Raw genomic sequence first — 27815 nt, forward strand, 5'->3', positions numbered from 1 at the left:
GATCTCCAGCAGTTGCAGCAGCGTTGGGAGCAGAAGCCACCTGCACACAGCGCGCTCACGGCCACACCGGAGGCCAGCCGCTCGCTCACTGCCCAGCACGCCGTGCGGAGTCCGTGGTTCAGACAGACGTGTCTTTCCTCTCCCCAGCTCACACACACACCGGCCGCGCACACTCCAGCTCCTTTCAAACCATTCATTTCACCTCCAAGGTGACACCATGTGGAACCAAAAATGAAGCGGCAAAATGTTGAAAATAAAAATAAAGCGGACTTTATTTAGAAGATAAAGGTGGTGGTATCAGTTTTGGTTAATAAAGTTGGGCTCAAGTGTTTTAACAGGTCTTTAATGCCATCACAGACTGGCATGCCAAGGGCATTCTGAATGCCAATTACAGACTGAAGTTGTTTTGAAACCAAGATGCTATCGAAAGCTGATGGAGTTGAGAGTTCCCATAAAAGTTGGACTAACACACTTCTTAAATATCAGTGTGACTAGATTACTTGGTTCTGAAAGTGAAAACACTACACTGAGCAATCCCCCTTTCTCCACAGGTCCCTAAGGCAGTATTACTGTTGCCTGACAGTCAAAATTCCAACATTTCAACAGAGGGGAGCTAAGGGGAACTGGGAAAATGAAAAGCAAAATTAATAAGTGTAATTGTAATTGATATAGGCAGCTGCCACTTGTGGCAAACCAAAGCCTAGTCTGATGCCCCTTTTCCTCACATTTGTACTGACATCTTCCCGAGTGGACGGTAACTATATTCCAGAAGGAATGTGCCAAGACTAGGATGGGGAAGGCCCAGACAGAGTGGACAGAATGCATTTTGCATCCAGTTGCCTTAGGTGGTAGTTAAGGACAAATACCCCGACGCTGGAACGCGCACTAGCCAAAGGTAACTGGGAGAGAGGATTAAACGCACAACCAGTGTAGAACGCCTGCAAGGCACCAAGACCACAGTCCAACCAGCCCACTTTCCTCCTCCATCACTGAATGGATCTGGGAGAAAGCGTTTAACAACAGCACTTGTCAACTGCTTCCCTGGAACAAAACATGACAAAACACACGGAAGGTTTTGTTTCCATTATGGTTCTCGGTGTACTTTATTCTCCTGCTGTCTAGCTAAGCAGCCCACACAGGACAGAAATGGGTAGCACTGAGGAATGATCAGATTTTTTTTTTCTCCCCAATATTCCTGTCCCCTCCCTAAGCCCTGGCCAACCCTCACCTATCAGGAATGGTTAGTGTATCACCCTCTCCTTCAAGAAACAACTAGGATTTAAACAAGGCATTAGAGGGTCAGGTCTCTTAGTAGGGCTTAGGAGGTGGTGCAAAATCTATTCACAATGGAGTCTTTCCTTCAAACACCTGTTTTTTTTTTTTTTTTTTTTTTTGTACACTGGTTCATAGATCGGCACTTGACTTTGAACCTGGCACCAAAAGGCACAATATCTGATACCCTGTACAAGAGCTATTAGAGATGCTGCCGTATGGATGAGCAAAACTGAGCCAATCCCGCTTATCAGTGGCAGGCTTAGATAGGGAAGGGAAAATGGCAAAGAGAAAAATGAAAGCCCACATTTTTTGCTAGAATGGACATGAAAGTGGGAATTTAAGGTTTTGTGTTTTAATCCTTCAAATATCAGGAAGCAATGAAAAATCTTCCTTGGGGTTTTTGAAAGCAGCATATTCAAAATGCCAGCAAAAACTCCTATTAACTGCAAAACCAAAAGGGTGATCAAAGTTCACTGACATCCCTCCTTATTGCTGAGATTCTAAAACCAAAATTCAGGGTGACTGTTCCTTTGTAAAAGGGAAAATAACTCAGTCTGATTTATGGTTCTCACAGCACATCACACTTTTTAAAAAATATCAGTGTGTGTGACCAAGGGAATGTTTGACACCATTTTATTAATCTTCACGTTCAGTGGAAAAATAAAACCCTTTCCAAGTGCCATTCTCATCACAAGAATTCTAGTATATATATGTATGTATATATATACTTTTTTGTATTTTGTTGATTAGTTCGTTTGGAAGTGCAGCAAGAGACCAATACCGCATTGTAGTCAATCAAATAAAAGAGAACAGAAGGCCAAGCAGTTTCCAAATGGTTATTTTATCAGATTGTTTGAACATTAAATTTATCCTCGTTTGCAATCCAAAATAGTTACCTGAAGTTTGCTGTGTGTGTTTGTGTGTGCATGTGTGTACTTTTATTGTATACTTGTTTTCTAAACTCTTTGGCACAATTTTCTGGGGGTGTTCCGACTACCACGATACATGTCAGGAGAGAACGAATTGTTTTGTGCTGCCAATTCTGAGCATCTAAATTTTGGTTTGTTTGGGCTGTGGCTTTCTTTTGCTTTTGAAGTTTGCATTCTTTATTTGTAACAACTGTATTTTAATTTGTTCTAGATCCTCTAACTCCGAGTTTTTTTTTTTCTCCCCCCTCCCCCCACTTCTACATTCACAGTTGAACCATATTATTTAGGAAAGGCGCCTTGATGAAAAGATCAGGATACGGGAGCTCTGACCATTCGTCAGTGTTTTCCCTAGAAGATAATTAAAAACAAAACAAAACAAAAAAAAGAAAACAAAACAAAACCTAAACAGCGTCTTTCCTTTTTTTTTTTTTTTTTTTTTAAACACATCTCTTGTGCTGCATCAGTAGACAGAACTTCGGTTAGTTTTATGAAATGCAACATCTAACCCCTTTTTTTCTGGGAAAAAGAAACTGCAATGACTTGAAGTTGAGAATGTGGATACCGCCTCACTCACACACACTCATTCTCAGACTGTAAAGAATCCCTCACCCTCCTTTTAGCCGGCACGTGAACAGTACCGTGTGGCAAAGGTACACCAAAGGTGGGCTTGAGACCCAGGCTCCATCTTCCTTATCAGTAGCAAAGGCCAGGCTGCCTTTTACAACAAAGCACCACAGCTGAACCCAGTCCCTCCTCCTCTCCCAAACCAGTCACTCCACTCGGCACCGGCCAAAAGACAGAAAAGCTAGTTCTAGCCTCTCCTGGGAAGAGATAACTTTCTTTTTTTTTTTCCCTAAGCAAGTAAATCCATCGTTTTTCTCTTTTCCAAGATGGCCGACGTTATGGTTTTCTACGAAGTCAGTGCTTACTTAGCTCACTAACAGCGCTGCTGTTGGCGGCTGCGGCTGCTGCTGCGGCAGGATTTTCAATGTGGTGTGTTTTCAAGCCTCACTCACTCATCCTCTCATTCCCAAACATTCAGCATCCGTGCACACTCCTCACTTCCGGGTTTTTCAAAAGATTGGAGATTTCCAGTGGGGGTCTCAGGTTATCATCCCAATGGTAACAGATCTAAAAACACAGATGGAAAACAGGTCAACTGTGAGATCAGACAGCCAGGAGAGCCAAACGCTTCTCTGACTCCCACAATTAAGCGCTCATAAACCCAAAATCAATCTGTCAACTTCTCGAGGATTTTTTTTTTTCTTGTTTTCCCATGCACCAGCTACCTGTTCTCATTAGCACCTACATTAGAGGGTGGCAGGGACACTAAAAAGATAAAACTCAAAATAACCAGTTCTACTGAGGTCTTTGGAGTAAGACAATAAGCACGTGAGAGGAAAATAAAACTACATTTGAAAGCAGGGGTCAGACAACTCTTGACTTTGGCTACCTTCTGCAGAGCCACACATCTAAAAGCACTGCAGTAAAAAAAGTAAACAGCAGGAGGAAGGGAACAGGAAGTAGAAAAGAGAATTCTGGGAAAATGCCATTACTGATGATTTTATTAGGGCCCAAAATCATTTGGGGACTTTACTGAATTCTAGTTACATAAGTTCTGTTCTTCATCACCACAAGTAATCGAACATTTGGCTCAAGGAAAGACTGAGGGTGCCCGGCCCTTCCACTAGTACAAGCCTGAGAAACAAAGGCTCAAAAGCACTTATATGGGAAAGAGTACAAAACAAAATACCAAGAGAAAGGCAGCCCTTGTGGGAACTGTCTGAAGAAACTATGCCTCCTCCCCAAGAAAGGAAAAAGAGAGCAGTGGAGATAAGCTCTTACCAAGCTTGGTTCTTCAATTTCCTCAGTTCTTTTGTTGCCCATGTAGCAAGGGTTTTTGCTTTGTTAGTCTTCGATCTCCGTCCTTCCGTTAACAGTTCATGGATCATTGGCCTAGCTTCTACTAATTTCAGTACATCCTTCCCAAATGCTGTACACAAGTCCCTGTGCAAAACACACACACCTGAGAACGTGCTCCCAGCCTCATCCCCCTATCCTGTTTTGAGCCAGTGCTAAGCTAGTTGTGGGTCCCTTGGAATTCACCTACTTTTTAAAGCTGGAAGAAATTTTTGGGTTAAGTTCTGCACCTGCCCTAAGCAGATGCAAGAAATGAGGTCTGAAGAGTTAGGACGACTGACCCGAAGTTCCCCAACTAATTCATGGTTCTTTCTTCTAGTCATGCCTCAAACTTTCAATAGAGGAGGCTAAACATAGGCAAACTGTTGACCAACCTCAGAATATGGGATGGACACAGATCTGATGATGCTTTACTCCTCTGAGACCTCCGCAGAGTTTAGCGAAGAGAAATTACAAATCTGGAGGGTCTGGAATGAGACCAGAGCTAAGGTCTGGAATGAACGATCATCTGTGAGAACTTTTAACAGGACACCATGGGTTCTATTAAAGTATTATCCGTATCAAAGAAGTGGATAACTACCATCCAGGCTACCCTCAAAGTTCTTCACCACAGGTCTTCTCACTTCCCATGAGAAGTTCTATTCAGCTGTTGGAAACAGGATTTAACCTACCCTATCAGTCCAGCAGCACAAGCTACTACTCCGTCCGTATGATCCTCATCTCCAGCAATGTGGTCAATGAAAGACAGAATAAATTCTACTCTGGGTTGTACCAGCATGACATCCGCTATAATAGAAACAGAAGATCTGATGAAGCTGTCCCACCTTCGGCAGGACTACACCCCATTTCGAAATTTCCAAATACATTACCCCCCCCCCCCAGCCACCGCCAATCAGGCAGGTTTCAGGAGGGAGAATTAGTTGCATATAATTCTACTGAACTGTTCTTCCTCAAATTCAGAAGTCCTTCTTCACACCCACAGAAGGGGCAGCTGTTCTTGCTGTTACAAGCAGAAATAATAGAGAAGGAACGGAGCCTTCCTCTAAGCCCATGATAGCGAAAGAGGTAAAAGACAAATATTTCCCCAATCAATTACAGGAACATCAGGTGGGAGAGAAAACGTTACTTCCTGGTCTTTTAACACAACTGCCCCAGAGGTGTGCATGTGCTTAACAGCTGCCCCCACCCTGGGGTGGGTGTAGACGTGACCAGCACCAACAGCCCTGCTGGGTCCCATCCATTATGAGGCTCAAGAAAGGTGAGACAAAGCAGTAGGGGTTGGGGTGGGAAGGAGAAATCGGAAAGACTGTCCCTTCTTCCAAAGCTACTCTCTTAATGAGGGTACTATTCCTTCTCCCCTTCCTTTAAGCAACAGGTGCCAGTTCACGAACTATAGAACCAAAGACACAGCCCATTTGGCTACATGAACTCTGGACTAAGTTCACTGGGTTTTATACTCAACGGTGCACGTTCTCCTGGTCTCCCTTTAATCCCTGGACAATTCCGGTGTAGGCCTCCAAGCAGCCTTCTCTTAGCTCATTCAGATAATCCACCATGTCATAGTCTGACTGTAAGAGACAAACAGAATCTCCATCATACCCAGAGCCTTTAGTTGTAGGACTGTCACAAGTCCCACTCATCCAATCAGGGCTGGACTTAAAAAGACAGCTGGAAGCTCACCTTGTCCACCTGGGCTTGGGAGGCCTGCTGAAGAGTATTCAAGACAACCTCTAGATATTTTTTAAATTCTCCACCAATAGCAAGGGCAATATCACCAAACACTGACAGAATCTGTGGCTTCACAGACCTGTGGACATTTTCATTCTGACCAGGGAAAAAGAGAGAGAAGAGCAAATCAATAAAAGCCAGAATATTCGGTCCAAAGATTACAGAAACATTTTTTATAATAAATAATTGCTAATATGCTTTGTACTGACCTTAAGGATATACACAAAAATTGTTAGTGGCTCTCTCTGGACAGAGGGATTACACATACACTTTACTGGCCTCCCTGCCCCATTTCATGTATTGAGTATGCCTTCTTTTAATTAACTTTACAAACTTACTTTATATAATCATCTTGTGAAAATGAACAATTCCCTTCTTCACGAGCCTACTGCCAATATTCTGGCAACTGATTAACTCCCTCTCACTTAAATTTTTAAACATCTTTCCAGATTTCTTCAAATACGAGTAAATTACAGACTATGTGTTTAGATACTCACCCCCAGGTTCTCCAGCAGGAGCTGCATCACCTCATCACAGAAAGGTAAGATGTTGGACTGCAGAGCACGGCACAAGTCTCCCACTAAGCCCACAGCTGCCAAACAAACCTGAAAAGAATCAAGGAAATGATCTTCCAAACGGAACAGGCCACCTGCAGGGTAAGGCATTATTTTTATTTAGCCATTGGTTCTTTATCATTTGAGCCTAGAGTCGAAGAAGAAAACATCCAACATCCTCCCTCTCTGAGATTAGTTCAGGTTTGTTTTTGTTTTTAAAGTAGGCTCCATGCATAGCATGGAACCCAGTGCAGGGCTTGAACTTAAAACCCTGAGATCAAGACCTGAGCTGAGATCAAGAGTTGGACACATAACCAACTGAGGCACCCAGGCACCCCCGAGATTAGTTCATTTTAACAATCCATATGGCAGGGAAAGAGCTAAGACTCTCCAAGATATTAAGAAAGGATGGAAATGACAATATCCACGGGAATGATGGTGGCAAGAGCCCGGTGGCTTTAAAAAAAAAAAAAAAAAAAAAAAAAAACCAGAGAGAAGGAAAAAAACCCCGCTGTCAGGTGCTATTCTGGGGCATCAACTATCCTGCTTTTTCATTGACTGCTTCAGTTCCACACCCTCGGACAATACAGAGACCAACTGGACTTTGCAACACGAGTTAGTTATCAGGGATAAATGAGAATATAAATGTATTCTTTTGGAAAGCACAGATTACCTGGTACTCAGCATAATTTTTCAATCCAATGCCCAGGAAGGGTTTAAAGGCCTCCATGTACTTTAGGAATTCACCACCTAACACTGCAGAGAAACAAAATGTGAGCACCACAGGATATCACAGAAGTGAGCAAAAATAACCATGCCAGCTCTCCCAAAATGTATTTACTCCAATCAACAGGTTGGGAGCAGTATGAGTTAATTACTGACTCTATCACAAAAACAGTAAGGTTGTCTTAGACAAGCCAAATTCTTAAGTGCTAGAAAGGCCTAACTCATGCCCTAAAGATGAGGCGAAATCTCCAGAGTGGGATTTCACTATGGCTACAACCAACAAACCAACAGTCTTTTTTCAAGGGTTAATTTTCCTTGGATGAGGAATACATCATTAACAATACTGCCTCCTGGCCACCTCTTCATCTGATTATAACCTGTATTCTCTGGCAGCCAGCTTTAAAACAGGGTCCATCCCTGAAGAATTCCATCAAGGACATATTTTATAAGCTCGCCAGGGAAAGCAGACTGGGCTTCCTTCTGAATTAGCCACTCCAGGGGACAAAGTGAACCTCCTGATGCTAGTAATAGGTATGGTCCTCAGGAGTGGTCCTTGCGTAGCAGCCTTGGTCAGTGTATACACCACATGGGCCAACCCCAAAGCAGCATTCCAGGTTTCTTAAGTGCCCTTTAATGTGCTTTTAATGGCCCTTCAACGAGTCTTAAGCAAACATGGCTTCCTCAAAGCAATTTTGTATAGTTAGACATGTAACAACCAGAAAACCAATTAACTCCTAGAACTCTCAGTGTTTTGCTCCATCCTATTCTGAGAACCATGATGCGTCAAGCTAGAGTCCAAAGCATTATAACCCAAACTAGGAGGTGCCAAGTGCCAGGGAAGAAAATGGAAACCTTTGTGTCCTCGATCCTTGAAAGGAGCCAAACCTCAAGCAAGTGAGTAGACTTTCAGAGGAAAAAGGAACCTGCCAATCTGAGTTGCAGCTGGCTCCTCTTCATTTCAAGGAGAGCGGTAAGGAACTTATGGACAAATTTACTCTTATATTCAATCCAACTTTGCACTCAAGTCATGCCCCAGGAAATGAGAAGATAGGACTATGCTTTCTGTGGTCAAAAAAATTCCCCATGGCTACTGAAACACTTGCATCCTAAAGACAGTCCCTGCCTGACTCTGGCTCACTGACCTTCCACCAGTGTGCTCACTGCCATTAGGGCGTCCTCTTGCACTCCCCCAGACCCAGCTGTGCTTTGGAACATCCTTAACAGGGAGGCCATGACCACATCAGAGATCTGCAAAGCATCTTGATGTTGCACTTTTCGGAGAACATTCTGTGAAATGAAAAAGAGTTCAGGTTGTGTGGATTACAAACCCACCAATCAGAACACTATATCCACCTTTTTATAAAATCAATTGAGCCCTGTGGCTTTTTTTTGGAAGGACCAAACACACTCCTTGGGCTCAAAAGCTTTGACAGTGTAAATCATCTGCAACAAAACATACATTCTAATATCCCTCCTATTTTCCAACTCTGAACGAACACGAGATGATCTTCCACGGTACACAAAGTCATCTCTTCTCCAATTCATTTACACCTGACAAACCCATCAGCAGCCTCCATATTCCAGTCTTTCTGGAACAGCAGTTGAATTTATTTCAGCTTTTAAGAAGGACAGGTTACATTTCAGTTCTTACTCATAAAGCAAGAAAGCAATCCTTCTGATGTCCTATTTACTAATGATGGGCAAGAAGTAGTTCCGATAAAATAAAGCCAACCTGAATTCTCCTAATTCAATATTCCTTGAACCTCCCTCCTTACCCTTTCATTTGTTTCAACTAATGTCACCACATCATTCCTGTATTTGTTTGATGACTAAAGAAAGACCTTAACAGTCAAGATTTTTAAAAAGCAAACAAGTTTTTTGAGTAAGAGAAGGGACTTCAGAGAGAAGATGACCTAGTTAGCATCACTCAATACTAAAACCTAGTACCCACCTGAGCCTTAAGACAAGTTCTAGGGTTTTCCTGATTTTTGGTAAAAGAGGGAATAGCACCTCAGTTACTTCAGGAATCCAGTCATGAATGAGGAGTGATTTTAATCTTTCCAGTCTCCCCTCAAAAAAAAATCTACTCTGAACAACTGGTACAATAAATGATTTGAATTATAATAAGGCTTCCAATAGGAACTGTTGTTTCACATGATGATAGCAGAAACTCAAGGCTGTATTTTTAGCCGAGTGAACCACAGCTGGGAACCAAATCTCACTGAGCTACCTTTGGACAACCCAATAAACACCAAAGACTAGAAGCTGTCAGCACAAAATCACTGTACAGCTGGAAGCACCACCACCAACCAAGTAGTTTCTTAGCCTACACTGTGCAAAAGACACAGTCTGTCTAGAGAAGAAAATGGAAAATCACTCTCCCAATCAACCACAGATGAAGGCCTTTTGAGAAGAGTTTCTGATCAGCATCAGAACGGGTGATAAAGCGCCCTCCTCATACCTGAAGAGTTGCACAGAGCAAAGACTGAAGGTCATTGAACTGGATCCTATCGGATGTGCTCTGGATATGTGACTGCAAGGAAAAGAACATCATCATACTCTGAATAAACAGCTTCTAAAAGAGCTCTAAACTCTCTCCATGCTTCTGTTTTTGCTGGGTTTGCCAGGACCATTAAACAATCTTTGTTGATGCTAATGCAGGAAATCAACAAAAACCTTAACATTAAAATGTACACATTGTGATACACGTACAAGTAAACTTGGATGAGCAATGCAGATTTTAAGTGGCAACGGTTTTTGTATAAGCATTCTACCTTTCTGAGAAAAACACACTTCCACGGAAACATGAACACAAACCACCTAGAGAGGACGTGGCCCCGCCCCGCCCCGCCGCACCAGCCTGGCCCAGCCTCACCTCCATCTGAAGCACCTGCTGCAGTCGTTCCATGATAACCAGAGTAGTTTTCTGAACTGCGGGATAACAATCCTTGGCACTATTTTTCACAATTTCCATCAGAGATTCATATGCAGAACTCCTCAGGTTGTTCTGGTGTCCATCAGGTCTGTAAGGAACACACAACAATCCGAAAGTTTTACCCGAGAAAGAAGAGAGCTGTAATAACCTAGACCTTGTCTCACGGAAAATAAGGAATCCAGAAACCGCTATGATTGTGAATGTGGTTTGAGTCTGGCAACACAGTACAACCAGGAACCAAATTTCTAACTCTTGAGCCAATGGTTATGTTCACTAGCGGTTTCCAGACCTGGTTACACTTCAGAATAGTGACTATGGAAATGGGCTAAGTTACAGGGAAAAAAACTAGTTTAAAATGCTGAAGAACCCAACTGACAAGGTCACCTAAGAGAAAGATAGCTCAATTTTCTTCATTCGTCTACGAGAGACGGTATTATACATAATTTTGGTCATAGAAGCAGAGATGGAACTAGTTAAGCATGGCAGGGTTTACACCCTGCCTCCTTCCTCATGGTCTCTTTTGAGCACGGCTTTCGGTATAGCTCACATAAAACCAAAATCACTAAAGGTTGTCCCACCTTATATCCCATTGAAACATTTCAGGGGTCCCTGGCTGACTCAGTCAGTGGAACATGTGACTCCTGATCTTGGGGATGAGTTCGAGCTTCACATTGGGGGTAGAGATTACTTAAAAATTTCAAAAACTCATAACAATTTATTTTATGCCAAGTTCTTCATCTATTATCAGAAATAGTAATTAATGATCTGGCATGGCAATTAAATCCATGATGAGAGCTATTTCCCTTATACAGTAATTACAAATTCCCGTTAACTGTAGATACTACAAAATGAAGGGACCTCTCTAGATCAATTCCTTTTTTTTTTTTAAAGAGAGAGGGAGAAGGGTGCCTTGGTGGCTCAGTCGGGTTGAGGATCTGTCTTCTGCTCAGGTTGTGATCCTGGGGTCCTTGGATGGAGCCCTGAATTGGGCTCCCTGCTCAGCGGGGAGCCTACTCTTCCCTCTTCTCTCTCTCTCATGGATGAATAAAATCTCAAGAAGAGGGGGAGAGAGGGAGGGAGAATGGGGGGAGGGGAGAGGGCGAGGGAAAACCGAGCAGACTCCACACTCAGCCCGCAGTCAGATGCAGGGTTTAATCCCACAACCCTGAGATCATGACCGAAGCCGAAATCAAGAGCTGGGACACTCAACCGAGCCACCCAGGTGCCCCCAGATCAATTCCTCTTTATAGGAGACTATTTTCTGACTTGACTTGTAACCTGAACATTCTAAGGTAGAGTCAACATTTTCTTCTCTCTTTTTTTATGTAAAAGTAATCTCTAAGCCCAAAGTGGGGCCTGAACTCACAACCCCAAAATCAAGAGCCGTATGCTCTAACGACTGAGCCGCCAGGTGCCCCCTTTTTTACCTAAACAAATCATCTACTATTATGATTCTTTCAATGCTTCCTGTTACTTTGTTCCCATGATTAGGCTAGACGCCCCCCACCCAGGGTAAAAGGAGTTGGATACAAAGACACCACGTGGTTCTGTGTAGTATCAGTCACCTGTCTGTGGTCTCCAGGAGCTTCTGAACTATGAGTTCAAAGGAGGAAGATAGGCAATATGTGGCCGGCTCTTCCTGGTCATCAGCCACATCTGCAGCTTCATAAGCAGCTTCGGCCAGACTAGAGAAAGCCTTAAGATCAGACAGAGTTTTAATATTAGTTCTGTAAAGAACCCTACCCCAAGATAACCTCATTTTTCCTTAACATTCCATGGGCAGTATTCCTTTCTAAATGATCTAAGAATAAATCAATGCTAGTGAATCCTTAACTTTTTCTGTCAAGGTCGTCTCAAGACAATCTTTATAGACACCCTTAAAATTACATATTTGCTTATTTATTTATATTGTTTGTCCCACCCCAAATTCTCTCAGCAGCAGCAGAGTACTTTCATTTACCACAAACACCTACCACTATTTCTTTCTCCGCTTACAGAAAAGCAAAAGCCCCACTCCTTCCTATCTGATCTCCCCCCCCCCCACAAAGGGCTCTAATGAACTACCTTCAGCCTGTACTGACTCAGCACTTGGGCCGCCTACCTTCCTTCCTTTTTGTCCCTTCTCAGTAATGGTACTTTTTGTAGCCAGCAGCTCTCTACCTTAACCAAAATTTCTTGTCCCCAAGCAACTGAGAAAAAGAAAACCAGGTCCAGATAGTTTTCCCACTGGGTTAGCATGACTATTCTAAACGGTTTGGGAACCAGTCACCATGAGTCAACAGCTCCCACTGGCTCATGCAATTGGCATCCCCCACATTTTAACTGGAGAAATTAGGAAGGAGATGCTATTCAGAAAAGGCCTTCCAGTGAGGTAGACCCATTTCTCTCCCACACCTCCTACCTCCTCGCGAATGGCTCAGCCCCGCTGCATATCTCAGTCGGAAGAAAAACCCTTACCCAGCACACATTTGAAGCCACTCTGGGTTCAGCACTGAGGCCCTCAATCAGACACTGCAGCAGGGGGGTCAAGTAGACATCATTGATGGCAGCTTCAGGGAGCAGTTCACAAATCCGGCCCACAGTCCATGCAGTTGTATCTCGAACAACTACACTGGGGTCTTTCATTAATTCTATTAGTGTGGGCATAGCCTGCAAATACAGCAGTTGTTAGCAGAGCCAAGCAAAAATTAAAATTCATGTTGACTGAAGAGAAAATACTGATAGTTGGGATTTCTTTCAAGTTTTATGCAAATAATCTCTATACCAAACATGGGGCTTGACCTCTTGATCCCTAGACCAAGAGTCGCACACTCTCCCAACTGAGCCAGCCAGATGCCCCCCGATGACTGGGTTTTAACCTGAAGCACCAAGATAGTTTGTCATTTTAAGATACATCTGTCACGGGGCTTCTGGGTGGCTCAGTGGGTTAAGCCGCTGCCTTCAGCTCAGGTCATGATCTCAGGGTCCTGGGATTGAGTCCTGCATCGAGCTCTGCTCAGCAGGGAGCCTGCTTCCCTCTGTCTCTCTGCCTGCCTCTCGGTCTACTTGTGATCTCTGTCAAATAAATAAATAAAATCTTTAAAAAAAAAAAAAAGATACATCTGTCACATGTCCGAGAGTATAATAAAATTAGAGTGAAAAGTGAAACAGTCCTCTCTTCACCAAATCCCAGCGTAGAGCCTAGTACGGATGCTTCCACCAGCCTTTTACTGACTCACTCAGGTGATGCGCCCAGAGGAGCCATGATGGCATCTGCCTACATTCCAAAAGGCTCAGGTCCATACACACGAAACTCAATTACAATGGACTCTTCTTCTATCACTTATAAGAGTAAAACAAAGTATTTCCACAAGACTCTTCATTACAATAGATACCATTTTGTCCTAAGGACAGAATCATCACATCACTAAATGCATCACGGGGAAGGTTTATGATATAGCAGTAAGTGAAAAGACAAGTTCTAAGGCTACTGCCCAGTAAGAACTCCATCCTGTTGCACAAACATACGTAAATACAGAAGAATGTCATACAGGTAAACAGTAAGAATTAACAATGTTTATCCCTGGGCAGTGGGATTAAAGATGACTTTTTCTTTTGGGCCTTATCTGCATTTTTTTCAAATCATGACTTTTGTTTAAGAAAAAAAAAAAAAAAAAAAAAAAGTCAAGAAATACAGTTTATCCTTCCTTCACTGACAGCAAACAGCAATCCAGAATAACCTGTTTGGATGACTATGCACAGTTTTGTTTTGAAAATATGGGCACACTTTCAAGGAAAAAGTTCAAACAATGAATATCCCCTTTTTACCACCCCCAAACCCCCTCAGCTCACCTGGATGACGAGTGGTTTGAGCTGATTGGGCTCCGGTCCCTCCAAGATGCAGCCAAACGCCATCACTGCCGCGTCCCGGTACCGCCAGTCAGGGTTCTTGATGTGTTCTTTGATGAAGGGGAGGACGTGTGGGACGATGTCATCTTCACAGCAGGTGGCCAGGAGCATGAGGCACACGCCTGCTGCTTTGCAGGGGTTCCAGTCATCGTCGTCATCATTCTCGTCCTGACGAGAGTATAGCTATGGTCATTGTTTTGTTCAAGGAACACTTTAACTAAAAAAACCTAGAATTACTAACTCAAAAGGTCTTCTGACTTCTCCTGAATTGTCACTGGAATTTAAGTTTGGGGGATGTAAATAAAATATAAAACCTTTATATTTTCATTTCTTCCAAAAAGATTCATCACACATAACCTTTGTTAAATGAGATGCAGTCGGAGCGAAGTCCTACTGGGTACTGCAGTGAGATGCGCCAGCCTCCACTACACACAACCACAGGGATGGAACTCGAACAGATAGAGAGCAAAAGGCAGAACAAGAGGATATGCTGCAGGATTCTAGTTATATGAAGTCCAAACTCAATCAAAATTAACCTCGAGCACTAAGAGGGAGACAATGAATGACTAGGAAGAAGGCATGAGGTGGCTTCTGGTGTGCCTCTAATTATATGTAGTTCAATGAGAAGTTAAACAAAAAAAAAGATTCCATTCAGATAGATCTCCCCTGAAAGTAGAATTCAAGGTTTTTCTTCCTTACTGTGACTATTCCTACCACACAGTAATTTAAGGTAGGCTGCCTTCTGCAGCTTCAGAATATTACATACCTAAAGAATGACTTGTTCCCAAATGTGAGAAGCATAACAAAAATATACAAAAGCTAGAAAAATACTAAGGCCAAAAAACACAGAAGTAACTGTAAGACTGAACAAAGAGACAAAAATTTGAGAGAACACCCGGTCCTTTTCAGACCAAATACATCTCTAGTTTTCTTTTACGACTGTTATACTGAAAGAATCACGTACTTTCCTAAACACAAATGACATTCCCGGGTACAGGGAAATTCTCCAGTGCTCCAAGTCACAGCAGTGTTCCCTCGGAGCACCACCGGCTCTCTGGGAACCCTCCACATGCAGCAGAGAGGAAGGACAGAAACAATCTCTCCAAACACCATACCAAAAAAAGCCGTGATGCCTAAAGTCAAAAGGGTCAATGACAACCAAGATATACTTCTTATGAAAAGAATTTCTTGATTTACTCATTAGGCCCACATCTTCGTGAAGTCCTGTTGCTTTTATTTTGTCCTGAATGTTACTGATGTTAATCATCATGAATGATCAATTTTTTATTTTTTTTTGAAAGAGAGAGAAACAGAGTGCAGGCAGAGGGGAGCAGAAGGAGAGGGAAAGGGAGAATCTCAAGCTGGCTCTACACTGAACAAGGAGCCCAACGTGGTGCTTAATGATCTCACCACCCTGAGATCATGATCTGAGCCAAAATCAAAAGTAGGGACACTTAACAGACTGAGCCACCCAGGCGCCCCCAGAATAATTCTTATCCAACCTCATCAGCCCTTTACTTCATTTAAGATTTTGTATTTTATTTGACAAAGAGATAGAGAAAGAGAGCACAAGCAGAGGGAGTGGCAGGCAGAGGGAGAGAGAAGCAGGTTCTCCACTGAGCAGGGAGCCGGATGTGGGGCTTGATCCCAGGACCTTGGGATCATGACCTGAAGCAAAGGCAGATGCCCAACCCACTGACCCACCCAGGCGCCCTTCATCAGCACTATAAAGGTATATAAATACTACGAACTCCTGAAAATAACTCATATGTTAGGAGGTATTCGAGTGGCCTGAAACTAGTCCATCTCTCTTGTCAACCTTTCTCTACTACAACTTTAATACTGTGTGTCTCTTGCATTACTTTGGACAAGGTATATAGCACTCGGGAATCCGTGTGTGTAGCCTGCGCCCGATCGAGGCTGAAATGTTCAGACCCAGATCCCCTTCACAAACAACTCAGAGCCTAGAGGATTTTAGAGATCGAGTGCGGCCGCTCCCAGTCACCTATAACGGAGCCTCAACCAGCTCAAGAATTGCCAAGGCTTTTCGCAGAAACTGTTCCACAGCAAACCAACCCTCGACAATGTCTCACGGCTTAACCGGTTCGATCTGCAAGGTTAACTCACCTGTTTCGTGAGTGTCTGCGTGAGGATTGGAACCAGGTACTGTAGCGCTCCCTTGGCATAAAACTTGCTGGTGTGCTCAGGGGGTCGTCCTTGTTCTGCTGCCTGAGGAGAAACATAAAAGCAAATTCTGGACGGCAGCAAACAGGCTGCTACTAGAGGCCTACAATGCGAGCTGCCCAGGGGTTCGTACAGAAATACACAGAGCAAAGCTAACTTCCTCTGTGATCTTTTGGAGGTCCTCGTTTCTTTGGTCTACTTCAATGGGCTTCTTTGAGGCCATACATATAATCCACCTTAAAGGGCCAAGGCAACCTTAAGAACTACCTTTCTTTTTCACAAGCCCAATTCATATTAACAAGCTGTCATCTAACTAACCTTCGGATCAAGAGATGTACTAAGTTTATGTAATGATGTCAAAAATAAATCTGTGTTTCTTAAAGTGTGCAAGACAAGGCTGGAAACAAAGCTTGAGTTCAAAGATTGCAAAGTGCAGAACTAGCCCCCTTGTCTCTATGGAATTTCTTCACCAAAGTTAGTAAGCTACCAATTATGCATCCCATGTTTTTGTTAGGACTTCCAAAAGGAAGTAATTCAGCATTGCACGTCACCTTGTTAAACTGTGACTGCCTGCTGCCCCCTTGTGTTCATGGTACTAATATCAACATTTATAATAAATCACGTCTGGCTGATCGGTAAAGCATGAAATGCCTCATTACAGGTCTGTCTCCCTCCTGAGGGGCTCTGGCTAGCAGAGAAAGCAAAATCTCTACAAATGGAGATGCCCTCTAAGCCCAGTCAGAATAAAGCTTTCCCAGAGGAGACGAACGCTCACAAAGGAACTATGTCAGAGAAACAACTCTTCCTGCTCCGACGCTCTCCCAGGCTCACCTCGGAAGCCTCAATGGCCAAGTCCATCTCCTCATCACACACATTGGACCAGAATTCTATCCCTTGTAGGGCCACCTCATCAATGTCACTTTTCATTGCTTCAATTGTGATCTTAAGAGGGAGGGAAGAAAAAAGACATCCCAGGCCCCAAGTAAGTGCTGGTTCGAGTTAGACCCGCCCCCACTTCCAACCACAAACATTCAAGTGTCAAAAATGTAGATTTATGAAAGCTGGGTCTGAAATGAAAGGTAGAAACAGGAAAAAGACTTTTAAAATACACTCTTTCCCAGCACGAAGACAGTACAAGTCTTTCTGGCACATTATTGATGGCTTAAACATAACATTCCGACTCAAGGAATTTCCTTGATTTCATAATATTAAGGACAAAAATTACAGAAATGACAAAACAGCAAGAATGAGGAATTTTGCAACCAGTTACATGCTCACATACATAAAACAGAAATACTTACAGCAAAAAGAGCGGGACCCATATACGTCTCCATGTACTGATAATACAAGGACATTATCTTTACCAGATTCTGTAAGGCAGCCACTCGTACCTTTCACAAAGAAAAGATTAGTTTGCTATTTAGTTTAACAACGTAGTCTGACAAAGGTAAGTCACATAAATGGGTCAGTAATGTAAAGGGTCAACTGAGGTATATTTGGGTAATGTCAACATTTCCCCCAAAATCAATCTCTTCTCTTCCCTTTTTTTCACTATCCTTATTATTTCTTTTTCCTCTTTTTTTACCCCCCCTACTTTAAAGGTGCCTGTGGAACCTACAGAGGACTAAGCTCAGGAATGCCACTCAGACTGGATGTTACTCCCACCTGTTTCAAGGGTCAAGGTTTAGGTTACAGCAACAGCAAAGCTGTTTGAATGGCTACAATGAAAATCAATCACTTGTGTAACTTATAGCAATTAAGTAGCAAGGGTGATCAAAAACCATTTCTTCCTTAAACCTTTTAAGAGGATGGCAACTTCCATTATGTTAACTTTCCAAGAACTGTTTTTCCCTCTTTTATTAAGAATAGCATTAGCCAAACCTTCTTTCTGAAGCACCTGATTCCCAACATTACAAACCACTATCGAGAGATGGCGTTTCCCAGGAAAGACGAAGCTAGGCTTTTCACCGGAGCTCCCACTCACCCTTGTATCTGGACACTGCGTGGCTTCACAGACCACCTGCATGATGAAGTGCCTCTCGGACTGCGGGATGGACAAAGATCAAGAGAGTAAGAAAAGTACCAACCGCATATATGGAGATTGCTAGACTAGCTCTTCGGGAAAAACCCTGTACCCCCGCCCCCAGGGACCCCATAACCCTGAACCAATCAAGCAGCTTTTCCCTGACACAGCAATGGCACCAGGAAGGCTATCAAGAGTCCGCCTCCCGTGTCTACTACATTACCCGCCCTCGAAAGAGGTCCCTAATCTTTTAATCCCCAAAATGACCTTCACTAACAAGACTCCAAGGAGGAAGTAAATAGGAAAATGTAGGTCACAGGGTTTAAATAAAAATGGTTAAAAAACCCCCCAAACCCTACATTAGGAAAACCCATTTTTTTGTATTTAAAATTTAAGAGAATTCAAAACATCTGCTTTACTTCAACATAAATTTGTTTTCTGGGAGGCGGCAAACCCCCATCAAATATAGTAAGATACAAGAGAAGAGAGCAACGAAATAATTTGCTACTACTCCAAGTCTTCTGAAATCTTAAAGGAGGGAGTCTGTCTAGAAAAACTGCAATTAGAACTGCAATTTGCTTTGGCTTCTTAGACCTCCCTACTTTGTCCACAACAGGACCAAGAAATGGCAAAAGGCACAGCTCAAGTGTCAACAAACAAATACACAAAAATACTTGCAGACCATATAATTAGTGATTCTCAGTAGAGATCTAAAAGAACTGAAAGCAGGGCCTCAAAGACCTATTTGTACACATGTGTTCATAGCTACATTATTCACAATAGTCAGATGAACAGAAGCAACCCAAATGTCCACTGACAGATGAATGGATAAACAAAATGTTATCTATGGTATATACATAGAACAGTATTCAGCCTGAAAAAGGAAGTTCTGACACAGGCTACAATGTGTATGAACCAAAGACATTATGCTAAGTGAAATAATGCAGTCATAAAAGACAAATTCAAATACTGTATGACTGATTCCACTTAAATAAAGTATCTGGTGCAATTAAATTCATCGAAACAGAAAGTAAAAAAGTGGTTGCCAGGGCCTGGCAAGGGGAGAATGGGGGGGTGTTCAATGCAGAGTTTCAGTTTTGCAAAATGAGAAAGTTCTGGCAACTGGCTGTAAAACAATAGGAATATACTTAACACTACTGAACTGTACACTTAAAAATGCTTAAAATGGTAAACTTTATGTTACTATATATTTTTTACACAACTTGAGCAATGGGAGAAATACGTTCAGGCAAAATAAACTTTGTTTATATATTAATTTCCAAAAGTACCTTCCAAGGAGTTATGAGATAGTCCAACTCACGTAATTTTTTTAGTGGCGCTGGGTGGCTCAGTTGGTTAAGCATCTGCCTTCAGCTCAGGTCATGATCCTAGGGTCCTGGGATCAAGTCCCATGTCAGTTCCCTGCACAGCGAGGAGTCTGCTTCTCCCTCTGCCTCCACTCCCCCTGCTGGTGCATGCTCGTTCACTCGCTCTCTCTGAATTTTTTAATTAAACTCTATACCCAACAAGGGGCTCAACTTCAAGACCCTGAGATCAAGAGTTAGATGTGCCACCAACTAAGCCAGACAGCCGCCAGGTTTGTTTGTTTTTTTATAGTAAATGCTACAACCTCCCGTGTTTTTTAAGATTTTATTTATTTATCTAAGAGAGAGAGAATCTCAAGTAGACTCTGTGCTGAGTGCAGAGCCAGCCATGGGGTTCAATCTCAGGACCCTGAGTTCATGACCTGAGCCAAAACCAAGAGTCAGAGGCTCAACTGCCTGAGCCACCTGGATACCTTTAAAAAAAAAAAAAAAAAAAAAAACTTTTTAAAAAAAATCCCAGAGCAGGGGCGCCTGGGTGGCTCAGTGGGTTGAGCTTCTGCCTTCGGCTCAGGTCATGATCTCAGGGTCCTGGGATTGAGCCCTACATCGGGCTCTCTGCTCTGCGGGGAGCCTGCTTCCCCCTCTCTCTGCCTGCTTGTGATCTCTCTGTGTCAAATAAATAAAATAAAATAAAATAAAATCCCAGAGCATACACACAGTTTGATCTGTAAAAGGAGAAACCAAAGCTTAGAAACAATTCACGTCACACTTTTCCCAAAAGCCTCCCAAAATCAAACACCTACTCCATGGCCATTTCTCACACAACACAAATCTTCACTAGAATGGAAATGAGTGCACCTAAACAAGATGGTACTTTCTAGTCCACAAACTTAATAAACACCTTTCATTTAACTCTTACTTCTTCCCTTCTGAACGTACACCTTTTTGTCATAAAAGACTCACCTCTTTGTCAAAGTTTGCTTTGGTGAACTCCAGTGAGTTCAGGAGTGCATTTGTCGCCGCCAGCTTCACATTATTACTGGGCTCTTCTTTCCTCATCCCCTGGATTATAGCAGTCAGAATCTCATTGGATTTATCCTGTAGTTGCTCTGGGTCCTGAAATAAGCAGAGAAGTGCAGTGAGTAAAATAATGAGCTCATGACTAATCAGCAGTCCTTTTAACTGTGAAATCCACTTGAGTGAGTATCCTGACTTTCTCTGATCTTTTCCCACACATTTCCATTTAGGGACAAACCACCTGCAAAATATCCCGGGGCCTAGTAGTCCAAAATTGAACTAAAACAAGTTAAATCCACCAACTTCATCTGATTTCTTAGCATAATGACTCTGGGTATGAAGTAATGGTGGTTTTTTTCTTCCCCCTTCCGTGCAAAGGGACATGGCAGTCTGGTGTTCTTCCCAGGACATCTGTATCAACTGCCCGGGCACAATACCTAGGCAGTCTAAGTCCAGGTCAAGTGTGGACTTCCTGTTTCATCAAGTTTGTATATGGAAACAGACACCCAGGTGGCAGCCTCAGCTGCAGCCAGTCTCAAGAGCGCTACATTTCACAAACTGCTGTGCCTTCGGTGGCTAAGCCAACCACAGCAAACACTGGCAAAGTGTTTCTGTGAAATAGTACATGCAGAGTACACGGCACGCTGAGGTACACTGAGGATTGTGCGAAAGGGATCCGGGTCAGGGATGCTCCACAACCAGCATATTCCTCTTTTAAAAGTCTAGAAGCCTCACCTCTCCAAGCATATAGATTTCTACTCTGAGCTTGGGATCCTCAATTCTCTTTACTTTAGGGCATGATTAGTAATGTGAGGATAAATCAACTATCCAAACACAGAAGTCTAGATTAAATAAAGCAGTACACTTGCAAAACATTCTGTAGTAGCTTGGCTTTCTCCATCATGTAAGAACAATCCTAATATCACGCATGTCACAATTAGAGGGAATCAGAGCTCTGTGAAGTTGCATACAGAAGGCTGTACTTACTATATCTTGGCAAATGTAACCAATAGCTTCCAATGTTGACTCTTTCATGTGCTCTGTGCTGTTTGGGTTTGTGACATTGGCCACCAGCTGAGGAATGAGTTCTGGCCACTGGTTCACTGGGATCTCTGCACAAGCAATACCAGCCACACATTGTGAGGCAGAACTAGGCCGGTAAGTTTCTGTGCCCAAAGTCTGCAAAACCTGTGCACACATACACACACAAAATGAAAGATATCAATTTCTAAGACTATTTGAACACATTTTGCCTACCACGCTTCTTACATCAGTCTGAATTTTCTGCAACACACAAAAGTAGAAAAAGGCATATACAGTATAGTCAGCTGTTAAATAAAACAAAACAACCAGCCTCACTAACACCAACACAGTCAACAGTGCTCCAGAGCCCAGAAATGAAACCAATCGTTCCCTGCTTCCAAAAGGACTTCTCCAAAGCCAGACACCTCATGTCAATGTTCAATGCAAGGTAACAAAGTGATAGTCAGTGGGAGATAATGTTAGAAGGCAAAGGAGAGGACAAAATTCACCTTCTAGACTCCTTGCAGAAGGTACAATGTTAGGATGCTAATAGTCTTGTTTTGTGGACAGAAAATGTAAAAACTTCAGAAAGAACCTAATTCTGGGCATTCAAATGCTTCTGATTCACAGGTCGTGGTTTAGCCTGATCCAAGGAAGAGATCTTCCAGCTCATGAGATGTGGAACAAGCTTCCTTCCCTCTGGTCAATGACAATTTAACACCTGGGGTGACTTTCATAGAAAGGTCTTGGTTAGGGGACATCACTAGATGCAGATACAAAGTTACTGATGTCACCAACACCCAAGAATGAATTCTTACTTAACTTCCAATCTGGAAGGATTTGTTGTTTGTCCAGGAATCAGAGAACTCCTCTCTCCACCATCAACAGATAGGAAGAACTAGTCAGATATGCCAATTAAAATGGGATCCGCTTATCATTAAACGGGTCTTGTTTGAAATGATTATCATACAAAGATTTATGTAAAGCGTAAAGGCACAGGTACAGATAAAGGATGAAGCCACAATTGACCCAAGGTTAATCATTACCACCATCAGCTAATTCAGTCAATGAACTCACTAAGAATCACCCGTCCACTCAAAAGGCAAACAGTTAACTGTTCCTGACATGAACACAGGACAAAGCATAGCTGTCAGATATTCAGGCCAGCTCTGCTGACTGGGTCAGGTCACTTAGTATCCTGCTTTGTAGCTAATAATAATGAACTCCCCATCTTTCCCCCATACAGTATATCATCATCCCTGCCTGCCCCACTGCCAACAGCTCTGCCCAGTAACAAACTGTTCTGACTGACTCTAAATCAAGGTTTTGCTCTCTAGGGTTACCAGAGCTAGAATGGACTTTAAGAAAAACTGTATGTCAAAGACATGAAGCGGAGAGGCAGGGATGAGATGACCGGTCGAAAACAGCAGGGGCTGAACAGGTACCAACCCAAGTCTGATGAGGGTTCCAGTTCAGGGTGCCTTTACACTCCACACCATAGCCTAGTACAGATGACAGCACCGACTCCCACCATACCTTTATCCCTCTTCCTTTAAATGGCTTTTTGAAGACCCCTAGTTAATATTGTTTGAGGTGATTTAGAGACCATAAAGGTCCAACTCTTAAGGCAAGAAAGGTTATTTTTTTGTTTTTTTAAAACCTAGGGGGTAACCCTAATAATAACAGCCAATTATCAGAAAGAAGAGGGATAAAGGAGGGACCCTCAACTGTGTCCAAGACCCACACTGCAAAAAAATAACTATCAACACTGAGAAAGTATTCATTACCAGAGGTGCTATGAAAGGGAAAAAGGGCCATGATTAACTAATTTTCTTTCATGCAGAAGGGTTCAACAACACATATAATATACAAAGTCTTATCCAAATTTTAACAAGTGTTAAGACCGAAAGAGCCAATTACAGTTCCAATCATGTCTCATCACATTTACTACTGCACGATTCTGCAAGGTGAGAAACTGAATGGGCACTACAAGCACCAAGATTTCCAGTGATTGATGGAATAAACTTTAATTATATCAAATTACTGAAGGGAAGATTAAAATGTTATTACATAAGCAGACCCGATGTGGACAGAAATAGCTCCACATATTCCAAAAAAGATTCAAAATAAGTTGGCTTTCATAACCTAGTTCCCACAGTCATGAGTACCTTCGTGCAAGACTAGAAAGACAAGGGGTATATAACTTAAAAGAGATATTGTTGCCTTAAGGCACACAAATTTACCTAACGCTGATACCTCGAACCAGGGAATAGCAAATATGACGACAAGTGCAAGTACACATTTAGGACCCCCTCCCCCACCGACTTCTCCTCAAATACCAAGGGCTAATTGCGTGTATTACCATTTTCTGTGCCTTATCCACATAAGACAGACCACTAAAAAACCTCGCTAACTGGGGGGTGGGAAAGACATCTGTCCGTATATTCTGAGTTATCTTTTGCTGCAGCTAGAATTATGGATTTTAGCTCAACAACAAAGTCACAAGACCTCCATGATGCAGAGCAAGGGACATTCAATTTTCCTCAACACTCATCAATCCACTCCTTAAAGATCCTGATTAAAAGCCAGATGCTTCCAAACGAAGTTTTACATAATTTACTAAGTAGATAAAAGCATCATTAACTTCAAATTCTTATTTCACAAACTCTTTGGGCTTAAAAGGCCCAAGAGATTATTTAATTCCCCCCTTTGAACTTCACATAGTGCCATGCCTAAACCACCAAACACTGAAAATTATCTATAGCACAAGTTCAGCAGGAGCAGGGACTGGATGACTATGGAAAAAAAACACAAAAAAATCACTTAGGAAGACAGGAACATCTAAAATATAATTCCCGAGTCTCACTCCAACAAAACAGAATCTCTGACGGGAGCTTGGAAATATATTATTGTTAGCAAATTCCCTCAGTGAGTCTCAGAGTTCAAGTTTGGGAACCACCAATGCGTATACTATGTCGATTCACCACATCCTACAAATTCTGGCATCCAGTTAAAGGTGCCCAAACTGCTGTTTACTTTACTTTCTGAAAAGAATTCCAACACACTCATTAATGGGAAATGACAGCACCGTACAGACAAGCCAAACTGAGAAAGAAAATTTAAATCAAATACTACCTTTATCTTCAAGTGAAGCTTAAGTCTCAGAAACCTATTACACCGTCACCTCTATCCCATGTAAATGACCGAAAAACTGACCAAGATGTTTCTTGTAGGGGGTCCAGGAGGAAAGAATGGGGTGGGTGGGTGGGTGGACGGTGAGGTTTCTTATTCCCAGAGGCTGACATGAACAAAAGGAGATAAAGTTACTTACATAATTCTTCACTTCCCGTCGAGCATTAGCATCAATTGCAAGCCACCTCTGCTGATACTGTGCCTTGATATCTGGATCTTTGGATGTCAAAGAGTTCTTGATTTGTAGACCAGCTGCAACTCTGGCAACCTGACTGTTTCCCGGATTTGCCAGCACTCTGGACAGTTCCACAAGGAAAGTGGGCTATTAAGAGAAGATGCATATGTGAATTAAAGTATCACCTGGGAATTTTACCAACTGAAGACAGCTTACAGAGCACCAAGACACTGGGGGAGACTGAAATTCTTCAGGATATATCATAACATCTCATAAAATGCTACAATACCTACTTCAAGACTCCTATAAAATGTGTTACATGGTACACGTCAGTCACCCATCAACTCACGCAGCCTCAGCATTTATCGAGGTACAGATTTTCCTATCAACATCATTCTTAGTGCTCAAATCTTCACATTAGATCACCCTAAAATAAAGCTCGACAATCTAGTAGTCAGAGGAGTCTTCTATTTAACAATGCCTGACACTCAACAGATACTTGTTAAATGAATGAATATGTGAAGACAGGATAGAATGTAAAATTGTTTCCCTAAATTTAAGATATCTTAGTCCAAAAAGATTAATATTCAGGGCGACTTTTGATCTCATGCAGGCAGGTAATCTTGGATAACAGAGGTAAATACTTACAAACCTGAAACATGGATTTAGGAAGCTAGTCTTCTCTTTTAGCTTTAAGTGTTCAACGAGAGAGGACAATGAAAAAAGAGTTACTTATAATTTTGATAATATTTAGGAACAGGGAAAAAGTGAAGAGATAAATGCCAAGACAAATTTGCCAAGAAAAAAGATTTTACATTTAACAGTCAACAGTTAACACACTAAAGGCTCCTACACATTTTGAACTTGGGACTGTCCACTGAGCATAGTGCGTTTCTGAAAAGCTTTCTCAACCTTTCATAATGCCCAGGTCCCCAAAACTACTCCCTCTGTTTAAAAATTTTAAGACACATTTCTCTTTCCTGCAGAAAGCTCTGTCCAAACGGAAGTTAACAGGAAAAACCCAAAGCAGATAGTTTCTTACCACTAACAAGTCCTGCAATCCCATTAAGATAAATCTTAAAAGTTTTATTAATTATGTACCACTAAGGAATGTTAGCAATGCCACAAAGAAGTTAAATGTTAGGAACAGGATAAAAGGCTTCTTGTAAATGAGCAGAAGCAGAAACAGAAATAAACCCCAAATGGAAGTATTATTGGTCTATGTTACCAGAAAAAATCCTTTCTATGGAAACTTAAGAATAAAAAGTAGTAAAAGCTAGCACCTAAGAGCGCAATAAAAAGGGAAGTCATTTAAGACAGCTTGTATAAAATAAGCAGTGTCACTTTTGTGCTTGTATTTCGTCTAGATTACAAAGGGACATGTTGGGTTACAATGTTATTTAGGCTTATTACCTATTACCTTTAAAAGATGTCAAGCATCCTCCACCCTTCCATCTGCTCCCCATCCCCCGCAATAAGAGGGACATCAAAGGGAAACGTTATTGGCACACGGGCTGTTTCAACCAATCCAGCCCACATTTTTATACAGAGGTCCAGTCTAGTGGACTTCTCTTCATTTTTTCTGTACCCCTTAAATATGCAAACGAGGAACTTTCCTCTGTGAATTCATCTGGGAACAGGCCCGATCAAGGATGAGCCTCAGCCGGTTATATGGGTACAAATTCAGTCTCTACCCATCGAAGTAAAAACAAAAAACCCCCAACCAACCCCCACCAAAAAATAAATAACCCAAAGAGGAATACCCAGGAAGGAACGGGAGGAATATTGCCGGAGTGGGGTAGGAGGTATTCGGGTGCCAGGCCTGGCCATGAGCACAGTACCAAGGGGCAAAGGAAAGGGTAGACTCTGGGAAGTAGGTGGAGAGAATCACAGGGGCCACGGGACAGGAAGGAGAAGCCGGCCCGGGTCAGAACAGGGCGGGCAGCTGGGCTCCGAGCTTCCACATGGCCCCTAGGCCCGGCTCCCCCACCCCCACCCTTGCTGAACACGCAGCGCCGCGCAACCTAACTTCCCTTCCCTCCCTCTTTCTCCCTCCCGCTGCACCGCCGCCCTCAGGCCGCGCGGCGATTGGGCGGCAGTCACCCCGGCGCGCCGCGCCATTGGCCAGCTGCCGGGGCCCGGGGCGGGACACACCCACCGGCTTCCCGATGGCGGGGTTAGGTTGGACCGGGGTGGGGGGGAGGGGGACGGGATGGGGCGGGGTGGGTTCCCGAGGCCTGGGCCTCCAGGAGGGCGGGAAGGCCCGCACGCAGGGGATGGGTGGAAGGCGGGATGGGGCACGGCAGGGTGGCACGCACCAGGTTTTCCACGGCCGCACGCTCCAAGAACTTCTGCGCCGCTTCCAGTTCCAGCCGATCTAGGGGGAAGGAAAGTGGGAAGGGGACAGGGTCAGAGGGGCCAGGGCTTCCCCTCCCCCCACCCGGTCACCTCAGCCCGACCCCCAGCCCCCGCGTCCTACCGGGAGACACGGTCTTCTCGAGGATGGTGATCAGCTCCATGGCGGAGGTGGTGGCGGGGACTCCTCCTAAGACGACGGTCCGGCCTCTCGGGCGGCGGCTCTAACTGGGGATGGGGGTTGGGGGTCGGGTGGGAAGGGAGGGTGGGGTGGGGGGCGGGGGTCACCACAAGCCCATTCACCGGCTCCCTCTTGGTAGTCGCCCCGGCTCCCTTTCCTTCCTCTTTTCCTTCCTTCCTCCCTCCTAATTTGTTGCTGGCGGCGGCGGCAGCTGCTCCTCTGGCGGCGGGGGAGGTACCCCGGGGGTAGCTCAGAGCGCGGCTGGTGCTCGGGTGGCGGAGGGAGAAAGAAGGAAAGGAGGCGGTAAGTGAACGGCGGCTCGCAGGGAGGGAGAGAGAGGGAGGGAGGAAGGCGGAGGGATATTCGGGCCGGACCTCTCCGCGGC

At 43.4% G+C, this 27815-nt stretch overlaps 1 protein-coding gene across 2 annotated transcripts; it reads right to left on the minus strand.

Annotated features, from left to right (window-relative positions):
• Positions 1-2097: 2097 nt before the first annotated feature.
• On the minus strand, positions 2098-27716 carry KPNB1 (karyopherin subunit beta 1). Of its 2 annotated transcripts, XM_032871412.1 has the most exons (22): positions 27374-27714; positions 27213-27271; positions 24859-25041; positions 21492-21692; positions 20451-20603; positions 18124-18183; positions 17441-17530; positions 16971-17081; positions 16083-16184; positions 13899-14123; positions 12525-12716; positions 11633-11763; positions 10008-10155; positions 9594-9665; positions 8275-8419; positions 7080-7162; positions 6350-6457; positions 5805-5948; positions 5587-5692; positions 4796-4910; positions 4050-4211; positions 2098-3335 (listed from the first exon to the last, which is right to left on the minus strand). In XM_032871412.1, coding segments are annotated over exons 1-22 (2631 nt in total). In that variant the 5' UTR covers positions 27414-27714; the 3' UTR covers positions 2098-3334. The 2 variants fall into 2 exon arrangements, with proteins under 2 accessions (XP_032727303.1, XP_032727302.1); XM_032871411.1 differs by lacking the exon at positions 2098-3335 and having other exon boundaries at positions 4046-4211; positions 27374-27716.
• Between the last annotated feature and the right edge of the window lie 99 nt (positions 27717-27815).

The sequence above is a fragment of the Lontra canadensis genome, unplaced genomic scaffold (assembly GCF_010015895.1).
Source record: "Lontra canadensis isolate GAN:19392208 unplaced genomic scaffold, GSC_riverotter_1.0 scaffold43, whole genome shotgun sequence".
Classification (NCBI taxonomy): Eukaryota; Metazoa; Chordata; class Mammalia; order Carnivora; family Mustelidae; genus Lontra; species Lontra canadensis.